This window comes from Hypanus sabinus, chromosome 14 (genome assembly GCF_030144855.1).
Source record: "Hypanus sabinus isolate sHypSab1 chromosome 14, sHypSab1.hap1, whole genome shotgun sequence".
In the NCBI taxonomy this organism is placed as follows: domain Eukaryota; kingdom Metazoa; phylum Chordata; class Chondrichthyes; order Myliobatiformes; family Dasyatidae; genus Hypanus; species Hypanus sabinus.
Window position 1 is genome coordinate 108,742,620 of NC_082719.1, and position 12,738 is coordinate 108,755,357.

At 45.4% G+C, this 12,738-nt stretch overlaps 1 protein-coding gene across 3 annotated transcripts in view; it reads right to left on the reverse strand.

Moving 5' to 3' along the window:
• The window catches only part of LOC132405061 (diacylglycerol kinase theta-like), a 345,666-nt gene that overhangs the window by 188,598 nt on the left and 144,330 nt on the right, over positions 1 to 12,738 (reverse strand). For all 3 annotated transcript variants that reach the window (XM_059989791.1, XM_059989792.1, XM_059989793.1), the window contains one exon: positions 7,779 to 7,996. In XM_059989791.1, the coding sequence (XP_059845774.1) occupies positions 7,779 to 7,996 (218 nt within the window). The remainder of the gene's footprint in view (positions 1 to 7,778; positions 7,997 to 12,738) is intronic.

Consider the following 12,738-nt stretch of genomic DNA (forward strand, 5'->3'; position numbering starts at 1 on the left):
AGCTTTCTACCTACATTTTTCAGTTGGAGAGGCAGCTAAATAGCTTGTGGTGCAGGGTCATTCAGAGGACTGAGGTGGATCAGTTAAGGATAGAACAAATAGCGAAAGGTGCCCAGTCCAATAACCTGATCGCTTGGGGTCTCCGACTGTCTCATGACGCACCCCGCCTCTGACCTGCTGAGTTCATCCAGCTTTTTTGTACCCTCCCCCCCCATTTGTTGTTCAGGGAAGTACAAGAATGCGTCGAAGGCACGGGAGGCCTCCGTCAGCAGGATACAGTCCTCAGTAGTAGTCCCCTGCAATGAAATGACCACAGCTGCCTGCCCCAGGGAGTTGCAGAGGAGATCGTGGCAGAGCTGAGAACTGAGAAGTCTGAGATGTCTCAGTTGTTATCAGCAGGTGTCTCCCCCCCCCACCCCATGATAGAGCTGATAGGGAGGTGGACCCTCTAAAGGACCGACTATGCAGAGCGCTGCAAGTGACTGAGGTCCCACAAGAAGGGGAGCAGTCGTATTGTCTGTACTAACTGTGGTGAAGAGGAACACTTCAGGTGGGAGTGTGAACGATGGGAAACCCCTCAGAGAGTGAGCCCCCGGGTACCTAAACAGAGAGATGTGTAGGGAAAGCTCAAAAGACACTCAGTGAGGGGATGGCCTGGTTTATCGGGGGCAACACATTCCCAGCAATATATCAAGGAACACCCTAAAGCAAAGAACCATATTCCTGAAGGCTTAGTGGGGCCAAGCTCCAGTGTATCGCAACAGATAGAGAGTATTTAGGCTAGGGCCATACTTGACACAAGGTCGCTAGTCACTTTTGCTGTACTGTTCACTTTACAACCGGTATCTGATGCATTTACCTTTGACACCACTCAGTGCACCAGAGATCTGGGGACATAGTGCGGGTGATTATCCAAATGATGGTTATTTGTCAGTGAAGCTGGAGTTTTCAGAGGCCGATGTGGGAGTAGCTGAGGTCCTTGATACATTAGCGCTAGTCTGTCCAGACCCCATTGAGAAGGGCAGCATTTCAATTCTTGTGGGGACCAACACTCCTATTGTAAGGAGACTCATGGGAACCTGTAAGGAAAAAGCTGGAGAGACCTTCCTTTGAACATTATCCGTTCACCCGGTGTTTCGAGCTGCTTTTGAGGAAGCGCATGACTACATTGGGTTGGATAATGAGTTTAGATGAGGGACTGTGTAGTTCACCCAGTCCAAGCCAATCATGTTATGGCCTGGGGAAGTAGAAAAGTAATGGGAAAACCCACATTTCCCAGAATGCCTGAGAGCAAGGCCTTCTTGGTGGATGCTCCGGAAGACCACGAAGAGGGGTCGGGAGTTCCTACTGGGGTACTGGTGAGGCCTGAAATGCAGAAGCCCTCGGTTGTACAGGCAAGCAGGATGGCACTGATTATCAAGAACACTAGGAAGAGGGAGGTCACCTTCAAGTGGGGGATGCCATTGGCGCACCTGTTCCCGGTGACGGTAATGTCTAGTGTCCCTGTCACACAAACCAGGAAGAAACTATTAGAAAAAGGGAGAAAGTTGACCAATGAGTCATTCAATTTCGGGGACTCCCTGGTTCCTGCGGGTTGGAAAAGGAGGCTGGTAGAGAAGATGTTGAAACTGGAAGGTGTCTTTTACACTGACAAGTTTGATGTGAGTTGTTCCAAGACCACTCGTCACCTTATCCGGGTGACCTAGGGTAGCCGGTTCCAAGAGAGGTCGCAGCGACTGGCCCCTGCAGATGTGGAAGACGTTCAGCAGCACTTGAGTAAGTTGAAGGAAGCTGGGGGTCATCACTGAGACCAGAAGTCCCTATGTGCCCCCAATAGTGGTGCCCTATCAGGTCGCTGGAGCAGTGATCCAACTGCAGACCCAGTACTGTGCACACAGTGATATTAATTGAGTAACAAATCCTGAGGTGCAAACAAAGTTGGTGTTGAAGTTCAGACAGAGATCAAAACATCCAGAGAAATCCAAAAACCAGAATCAGGGAAAAAGGCAGAGTTGATATTCAGACAGAGTACAGATACAAATGCTGGAAAGGCTCAGGAAAATTCACTGGCACAATCTGGCAACAAGCAGGTGAAAACACAGGACTGAAATACACTGAGCAATAAACAGAGAGGCAGATGATAGGTAGAACACATTGAGACACAGGAAGCTGCAATACAGGTAATAATGAGAAACAGATGAGAGACGCAGTACTCAGTGATACAGGGACCAGAGTAGAGCAGGGCAGGGACAGGAGCACATGGCAATACAAAACTACAGACTGACAGCTAGGGGGAAACACACAAAAAGACAGAGTTCAACTGCAGGTACTGACATGGTCAGGAAGAAGAATGGGAAGGTAAGGATATGTGTAACTATAGGACTCTCAACAGGTGCACCGTCCCTGACCAGTATACGGTCCAAAGGATTGAAGAGGCATTGGCCTGACTGAGTGGTGTGAAGTGGTTCGGTGTGTTGGACTTGAAGAGTGGATATTACCAGATCCCCATGAGTGAGACTGACAAAGAGAAAACAGCATTTCTATGTCAAGGCAATACATAATCTAGCAGAGAAAAAATGTTAATAAATAAAATAAAGATAATAAACAAGTAAATCAATTACAGTATATGTATATTGAATAGATTTTAAAAAAAGCAGAAATACTGTATATTTTTAAAAAGTGAGGTAGTGTCCAAAGCTTCAATGTCCATTTAGGAATCAGTTGGCAGAGGGGAATAAGGAACCTTTGTTCTCAAAGGATACTGGAACTCTGATAAAGAAGAAGAGAGATGTATAACATGTATAGGCAACAGGGAGCAAATAAGGTGCTTGAGGAGTAAAAAAGTGCAAAAAAAAGCTTAAGAAAGAAATCAGGAGGGTGTGTGCCAGGTGAGGTTGTATAAGACACTGGTAATGCCAAAGTTGGAGTATTGTGTGCAGTTTTGGTCACCTAATTACAGGAAGGATATTAATAAGGTTGAAAGAGTGCGGAGGTTTACAAGGATGTTGCCGGGACTTGAGAAACTGAGTTACAGAGAAAGGTTGAATAGGTTAGGACTTTATTCCCTGGAGCGTAGAAGAATGAGGGGGAGATTTGACAAGAGGTATATAAAATTATGATGGGTATAGATAGAGTGAATACAAGCAGGCTTTTTCCACTGATGCTAGGGGAGAAAAAAAAGAGGACATGTGTTAAGGGTGAAGGGGGAAAAGTTTAAAGAGAACATGGGGGGGGGGGCTTCTTCACACAGAGAGTGGTAGGAGTGTGGAATGAGCTGCCAGATGAAGTGGTAAATACAGGCTCACTTTTAACATTTAAATAAAACTTGGACAGGTACATGGATGAGAGGGGTATGGAGGGATAGGTCAGTGCAGGTCAGTGGGACTAGGCAGAAAAACAGTTTGGCACAGCCAAGGGCCAACAGGCCTGTTTCTGTGCTGTAGTGTTCTATCATTCTATGGGTAGAAGTTGTACCTGAATCGCTAAGTGTGAGCCTTCAGGCTTCTGTAGCTGAGGGAGAAGTATTTCATTTATTATGGCCTTCCCAGGCGGATACATAGTGATCAGGGATGGGATTTCGAGAATAGGCTCATACAGGAGTTACTGGGCATGTTTGGAGTCGAGAAGTCGAGGACTACTCCTTATTACCCGCAGGGCGATCCTCAGACTGAGAGGTTCAATCAGACATTGCTAGACATGCTCAAAACCTTGGAAATCAGCAAGAAGAACAAGTGAAGCCAACATTTTAGACATCTGGTCCACTGTACAACTGTACACGAAATGAAGCTACCAGCTACTCGTCATATTATCTGGGCAAGAGGCGAGGTTGCCTGTAGACCTTTGTTTTGGGACTGACGAGGAAGATATACCACTGAAGATTTATCTGAAGTATGTGTCTGATATGAGAAGGGAGCTGAAAAAGACTTATGAATTAGCTGGGGTCCTGGCTCCCAAGCACAATCAAGGAAATAAAAGGAGGTATGATCAAAAGGTGAGGTTCTCCCAACTCCTGCCAGAAGACAGAGTCCTCATAAAGAATTTGGGGCTACCTGGTAAGCATAAGTTGGCTGACTGCTGGACAGCTAAGCCCTATGTAGTGGAGAGTCAGATGCCAAACATACTAGTTTTCTGGGTGAAACCAGAGAATGGGAATGGGCCTCTCAAGATTATCCATCGGAATCACCTTCTGCCTCTAAGACAAGAGGTACAGATTGACCCAGAGCCCAGATACAGGCAGGAATGATGGAAAGCAGAGATGGCTTTAGTTCTGGGTATAGTTGACAAGGCACAGGATAGATATGTCCCACAGAGGAAGAAGTTCTCATTTGGCAGGGGTAGGCAATTTAAGGCTGACAAGGGAATTTAAGGACTGCATAAAAGCCAAGGAAAGGGCATATAAGATAGCAAAAGTGAGTGAGAAGTCGGATGATTCAGAAGGCTATAAAGTCCAACAAAAAGCAACTAGGAGGGAAAAGATGAAATATGAGGGCAGACTAGCAAATCATTATAAAGCAGGGTACCAAAAGTTCTCTCAGTTATATAAAGAGTAAAAGAGAGGTGAGAGTTGATATTGGATCACTGGAAAATGATGCTGGTGAGGTAGTAATGGGGGACAAAGAAATGGCAGATTGCCATTTGGAGAGTAGAAGGTTAAGGGGGGACTTGACAGAGGTATTTAAAATTATGAGGGGGGATAGTTAGAGTTGACGTGGATAGGCTTTTTCCATTGAGAATAGGGGAGTTTCAAACAAGAGGACATGAGTTGATAGTTAGGGGGCAAAAGTTTAGGGGTAACACGAGGGGAAATTTCTGTACTCAGAGATTGGTAGCTGTGTGGAACGAGCTTCCAGTAAAAGTGGTAGAGGCAGGTTTGATTTTGTCATTTAAAAAAAAAATTGGATAGGTATATGGACAGGAAAGGAATGGAGAGTTATGGGCTGAGTGCAGGTCGGTGGGACTAGGTGAGAGTAAGCGTTCAACATGGACTAGAAGGGCCAAGATGGCCTGTTTCCGTGCTGTAATTGTTATATGGTTATAACTTAATAGTTACTTTGCATCAGTCTTCACTGTGGAAGACACTAGCAGTGTGCTGGATGTCATGAGTGTCAGGGAGCAGGAGTGAGTGCCATTGCTATTACAAAGGAAAAAGTGCAAGACTAGCTAAAAAGTCTTAAATTGGATATGTCACCTGGACCAGATAGAATAAGAAGGGAGGAATGCATAAGAAAGGAAATTATAGGCCAGTTAGCTTCACCTCAGTGGTTGGGAAGGTGCTGGACTCTATTATTAAGGATGAGTTTTCAAGATACTTGGAGACTAATGATAAAATAAGTCCAAGTCAGCATGGTTTCTGTAAAGGGAAATCTTGCCTGACAAATTTGTTAAGAATTCTTCAAGGACATAATAAGCAGGGTGCACAAAGCAGAGGCACTGGATGCCATTTACTTGGATTTTCAGAAGGCATTTATAAGATGCTACACATGAGGCTGCTTAACAAGATAAAATCCTATAGCATTACAGGAAAGATACTGGCATGGATGGAGGAATGACTGACAGGCAGGAGGCAGTGAGCAGGAATAAAAGGGGGCTTTTCTGGTTGGCTGCTAACGACTAGTGGTATTCTTCAGGGGTCAATATTGGGACCACTGCTTTTCACATTGTTTGTCAATTAGATAATGGATTTGATAGCTTTGTGACAAAGTTTCCAGATAATACAAAGATAATTAGAGGGGTAGTTAGTGCTGAGGAAGCAGTGTGATTGCAACAGGACGTAGACAAATTGGAAGAATGGTCAAACAGTGTTGCAAAATGTATGATAAAGCAATTTGGTCATAGGAACAATAATGCAGACTATTATCTAAATATGGAGAAGGTTCACACCTCAGAGGTGCCGAGGGTCTTGGGAGTCCTGGTGCAAGACTCCCAGAAGGTTAATTTACAGGTTGAGTCTGTGGTAAAGAACACAAATAAAATGTTGGCATTTATTTCAAAGGGAATAGAATATAAAAGCAAGAAGATAATGTTGCAGCTTAATAAAACACCAGTCAGGCCACACCAAGAATATTGTCAACAGCTTTGGGCCCCTTATCTCAGAAAGAATGCATTGTCACTGGACAAAGTCCAGAGGAGGTTCACAAAGATGATTTCAATAATGAAGGGGCTAACACATGAGGAGCGTTTGGTATCTTTGAGCCTGTATTCATTAGAATTTAGAAGAATGTGGGAGGATCTCATTGAAATCTACTACATGTTGAAAGGACTCAATAAGGTGGATGTGAGGAGGATGTTTCCTACTTGACGTACCCAAAACTGGATGGCATAGCCTCAAAATTGAGGGGCACACTTTTAGAACAGAGGTAAGGAGGATTTTGTGTAAGACCTACCCTGGTTAGTCCAATCCCTTAAAATACTTTACAATAACTTTCCAACTGCTGAGTTCGGGCTCACTGGCCTATAATTTCTTGGGTTAATTTTAGAGCCTTTCTTAAACAGTAGAGAAACATTAGCTATCTTCCATTCCTCTAAGAACGTCTCACCTGTCACTAAAAGTGATTTAAATATCTCTGGTAGGGCCCATACAATTTCTGCACCAGCCTCACATAGGGTCCTCGGGAGCATCTTCTCAGGCCCTGGGGGTTTATGCAGTTTAATTTGCTTCTAGACAGCTAACACTTCCTCCTCTGTAATTTGTGTATGGTCTATGAAATCAATGCTGCTTTGTCTCATTTCTGTGTACTCATGTGTCCATCTCCTGCGTAAATACAAGTGTAAAAAGATCATTTAAGATCGTCCCCATCTCTTTTGGCTCTACGCATGGATTACCATTCTGATCTTGCAGAGGACCAATTTTGTCCCTTGCAATCCTTTTGCTCTTAACATACCTGTAGAATCTCTAGTATTCTCCTTCACCTTGTCTGCTTGGACAACCTCATGTCTTCTTTTGGCCCTCTGATTTCTTTCTTAAGTGTCCTCTTGCATTCCTTATTCGTTCTTAACTGCCTGTACTTGCTATGAGCCTCCTTTTATCTCTTAGCCAGGCCTCCATATCTCTTGAAAACCAAGTGAAACCACCGGTTTCCTTGGCTGCGTAAGTCTAGAGAAGACACTCTCTGGTCCTGCCAAACTCATGACATTAAGACAGCTCTCCCACCCAACCCAGGCTTGTGTGGGTGCTGTGCAATTTGCTACCCTGTTACAAATTACTGCTACTAAATTATATTAAAGAAATTATATTTATGAATCTTAATTAAAGGGTTAGTAAAGAAAAACAAAAAGGTCCCATTTTAATTAAACAGCCAAATGTGGACATTGAAGCTCAACGTTTCACCATGTTCACTGATCCTCAATTGATCTCAGTCCCTGGCTTCATCAAATCACAATCCCACTCTCGATCGAATCCTACGACCTGTTCTCTCCAGTGTCATCTCTCTTCATCTCCCACCAAAAGCCCCAAATGCTCACCAGAAAAACCTCCCCCCAGTTCCACCATCCTAAGTAGATGGCACACATTCCTCATCATCCCTTATCTTCAATAATAACCCAAACAGGCTGAAAGCAAAACAGACTGCTCAGAATTGCTAAATGAAATACAAACAGCATAACCTGTTGCACTTTTGAAGGCCTCCCACTTACCAAGTATACCGCTGTCAGAAAACAGCCCATATCAATCCACATTTGCCAGATCCTTTCTGATACCATAAAAATCGTCTTTTCTCCAATTTAGAATCACAACCCTCTGACCAGACCTATCATTTTGCATACTGAAAAAAACAACATACTTCAACCATCCAGGATAAATTTGGACTATTTCTGACGTAGTTGGCTTTGCACGCAACACCCATGCTTCAGGTATAGTGTCCCGGAATACTGGCAGCTTCCGATTGTCCATCTGGCCTCCATTACTGTTGATGTCATCAAACGAGGAGTCCTGGGTCAACGTTTGAAGTTCATATTCCTGAGGATTATCAGGAATGTAATACGTTCTCAGTGCAGCTTCCTATGAAACAGATCCACAGAAACAACTTATCATTTACACAAAGTCAAGAACTCCCACATCACACTCTCATTGCCACAAAGGGAGTAGTGTAGTGGTGAGTGTACAGTGATCCAGGTTCAATTCTGCTGCTCTTCGTAAAGGGTTACATGTTCTCCCCATGATCACATGGGTTTCTCCTGCAGTCCAAACCCAGATAGGTTAGTTAGTTAAATGGTTACATCAGTGCAAATGGTCAGCACAGGCTCACTGGGACAGAATGTCCTGTTACAATGCTGTATCCCAAAAATCTAATCATTTTTAAACTTGAAAGCTTGAAAATAAGATCTGCTCTAAACCCTGGGTACAAGTCAACATCGGGGCAACATTGACCTGTTCTGAAAAATATTACATTCTGAAATGTAATTGTTCATGCTTATTTTTTCAAAGTAATTAGAGTTAGTATTTTAGAAGCAGACTCTAATGAGCATGACGGAAGGACAATGCAAAGGGACTTCGAATCCGCCACCATAGGTCTGTATGCTTCCGTGCAGTCAGTTACAGTTCTTATAAAGAACCACCACAGGGTCAGTAGGCTCCAGTGCAGTCAATAGGCCCCACTACAGTCACTTATAGATCTTTGAAAGAGTTATTTCTTCAGTGGTTTGATTAAGACGCAACTGCGCAAGCATGTGGACATCAGCCAGTTAGAACAGCAAGAAGAGTTTAAAAAGAAAACAGCATCACAGAACAGGCATCAGAGACAGTAGGAGGGTTATGGCTCAACAGGGCTTTGGTGAGGTAGGTTGCCTGTGTAGAATACAGACAAGAAATATGTGTGTGAGGCCGGTGTTCTATCTTCGGTGTCAGATGTGGGATGTCCGGGACACTCCCAGTCTCCCACAGGGCCATATCTGTGCCAGGTGTGTCGAGCTGCAGCTCCTTAGGGACGACTTAGAGAACTGGAGATTCAGCTCGATGACCTTTGCCTAGTCAGAGAGAGCAGGGAGGTGATAGGAAGGAGTTACAGGCAGGTGGTCACACCCGGGCCACGGGAGACAGACAAGTGGGTCGCAGTCAGGAGCGGGAAGGGGAAGAGTCAGGTACTAGAGAGTACCCCTGTGGCTGAACCCCTTGACAATAAGTACTCCTGTTTGATACTGTTGGGGGGGGGGGAAACAGCCTAACTGGGGGAAGCAACAGTAGCCATGCCTCTGGCACAGAGTCTGGCCCTGTGGCTCAGAAGGGTAGGGAAAGGAAGAGGAAGGCAGTAGAGATAGGGGACTATAGTTAGGGGGTCAGACAGGCGATTCTGTGGACGCAGGAAAGAAACTCGGATGGTACTTTGCATCCCAGGTGCCAGGGTTTGGGATGTTTCAGATCGCGTCCAAAATATCCTGCAGTGGGAGGGAGAACAGCTAGAGGTCGTGGACGTATTGGTACCAATGACATAGGTAGGAAAAGGGAAGAGGTCCTGAAAAAAGACTACAGGGAATTAGGAAGGAAGTTGAGAAGCAGGACCACAAAGGTAGTAATCTTGGGATTCTGCCTGTGTCACATGACAGTGAGAATAGGAATAAAATGAGGTGGAAGATAAATGCGTGGCTGAGGGATTGGAGCCGAGGGCAGGGATTCAGATTTCTGGATCATTGGGACCTCTTTTGGGGCAGGTGTAACCTGAACAAAAAGGACGGGTTGCAGGGGACCAATATCCTGGTGGGAAGGTTTGCAAAGGCTACTGGGGAGAAACACAGAAAACCAACAGCACAATACAGGCCCTTCCGCACACAAAGTTGTGCTAAACATGTCCCTGCCTTAGAAATTACTAGACTTCCTTATAGCCCTCTATTTTTCTAAGCTCCATGTACCTATCCAAACGTCTTTTAAAAGACCCTATCGTATCCGCCTCCACCATCACTGCCAGTGGCCTATTCCACGCACTCACCACTCTCTTTGTAAAAAACCTACCCCTGACATCTCCTCTGAACCTGCTCCTCAGCACCTTAAACCTGTGACCTCTTGTGGCAAGCCCTGGGAAAAAGCTTCGGACTATCCACACAATCAATGCCTCTCATCCTATACACCTCTATCAGGTCACCTCTCATCCTCCGTTGCTCACTCAACATCCACGCTATCCACTAAACCTCTAACCTTTCTGTCATCAGCAAAATTACTAACTCATTCCTCCATTTCCTCATCCAGGTCATTTATAAAAATCACAAAGAGCAAGGGTCCCAAACAGATCCCTGAGGCACTCCACTGGTGACCAACCTCCATACAGAATATGACCTGTCTACAACCACTCTTTGCCTTCTGTGGGCAAGACAGTTCTGGATCCACAAAACAATGCCCCCTTGGATCCCATGCCTCCTTACTTTCTCAATAAGCCTTGCATGGGGTACCTTATCAAATACCTTGCTGAAATCCACATGTTGTACACTACATCTACTGCTCTTCCTTGTGTTTAGTCACATCCTCAAAAAATTCAATCAGGCTCGTAAGGCACAACCTGCCTTTGACAAAGCCATGCTGACTATTCCTAATCACATTATGCCTCTCCAAATGTTCATAAATCCTGCCTCTCAGGATCTTCTCCAACTTACCAACCACTGAAGTAAGACTCACTGTCCTATAATTTCCTGGGCTATCTCTACTCCCATTGTGGAACAACATCCACAACCATCCAATCCTCCGGAATTTCTCCTGTCCCCATTGATGATGCAAGATCATCACCAGAGGCTCAGCAATCTCCTCCCTCGCCTCCCACAGTAGCTTGGGGTACATCTCATCTGGTCCCATTGTAAATCACAGTTCATATACCCACTATAACTTCCGTCTCATTGGAACGTACCTATGCAGAACTCCACACAAATATCCCCCGAACATTTGCCACATTTCTTCCGTTCTTTTCCCTGAGAACATGTGTTTCCAATTTAAGCTTCCAAATTCCCACCTGATAGCCTCATATTTCCCCTTACTCCAATTAAATGCTTTTCTAACTTGTCTGTTCCTATCCCTCTCCAATGCTATGATAAAGGAGATGCCAATCAATATTTGGGAAACTAAAACCTCCCATCACGACAACTATGTTATTAGTACACCTTTTGAGGATCTGTTTCCCTGTCTGCTCCTCAGTATCGCTGTTGCTATAGGGTAGCCAATAAAAAGAACCAGTAAAGTTATTGACCCCTTCCTGTTCCTAACCTCCACCAACAGAGACTCCGTAAACAATCTCTCCATGGCGTCCACCTTTTCTGCAGCCGTGACACTATCTCTGATCAACAGTGCCATGCCCCACCTCTTTTGCCTCCCTTCCTGTCTAAAACCTGGCACTTGAAGTAACCATTCCTGTCCCTCAGCCATCCAAGACTTTGTAACGGCCACCACATCATATCTCCAAGTACTGATCCATGCTCTAAGCTCATCTGCTTTGTTCACAATACTCTTTGCGTTAGACACATCTCAAACCTTCAGTCTAAGCGCATCCCTTTCTATCACCTGCCTATCCTCCCCCTCGCACTGTCTACAAGGTTGCTCTATTTGTGAGCCAACCTCCTCTTCCCCAGTCTCTTCAGTTCGGTTCCCACCCCCAACAATTCCAGTTTAAACTCTCCCCAGTAGCCTTTACAAACCTCCCCGCCAGGATATTGATCCCCCTGGGATTCAAGTGCAACCCATGCTTTTTGTACAGGTCACACTTGCCCAACAAGAGGTCCAAATGATCTAGAAATCTGAATCCCTGCCCCCTGTTCCAATCCCTCAGCCATACATTTATCCTACACTTCATTCTATTCCTATACTCACTGTCGTGTGACACAGGCAGTAATCCCGAAATTGCTACCTTTGAGGTCCTGCTTCTCAACTTCCTTCCTAACTCCCTGTAGTCTTTTTTCAGGACCTCTTCCCTTTTCCTACCTATGTCATTGGTACCAATATGTACCACAAACTCTGGCTGTTTTCCCTCCTATTGCAGGATATCTTGGACGCGATCTGAAATATCCCAGACCCTGGCACCTAGGAGGCAAACTACCATCCAAGTTTCTTTCCTGCGTCCACAGAATCGCCTGTCTGACCCCCTAACTATAGAGTCCCCTATCACTAATGCCTTCCACTCCCCTCCCCTACCTTCTGAGCCACAGGGCCAGACATTGTGCCAGAGGCATGGCTACTGTTGCTTCCCACAGTTAGGCTGTCCACCCCAACAGTACTCAAACAGGAGTACTTATTGTCAGGGGGTACAGCTACAGGGGTACTCTCTAGTACCTGACTTTTCCCCTTCCCTCTCCTGACTGTTACCCACCTGTCCACCTCTCGTGGCCCAGGTGTGACCACCTGCCTATAACTCCTCTCTATCACCTCCTTGCTCTCCCTGACTAGGCGAAGGTCATTGAGCTGCATCTCCAGTTCCCTAATTCGGTCCCTTAGGAGCTGCAGCTCGACACACCAGGTGCAGATATGACCGTCCAGGAGGATGGGAGACTCCAGGACCTCCCATATCTGACACTGAGCACAGAAAACTGGCCTCACACATATACTTCCTCCTTTCCGCAAGTACACACGTAAACCTACCTTGCCTCGTCCCGTTACCACCCAAGCCCTTTGAGCCAAGGCCCTCTCACTCCGCTGCCCGCTGGATATGGCTATCTTCTTTTTAAACCTTTCGCGCTCTACTGGCTGACGTCAGACCCTGCGCAGTCTTGCCTCTCTTTTACCGCAAGTAGTAAAAATGCCTTTGCTCTGGAAATCAGCCGTTCACTCACAGCCTT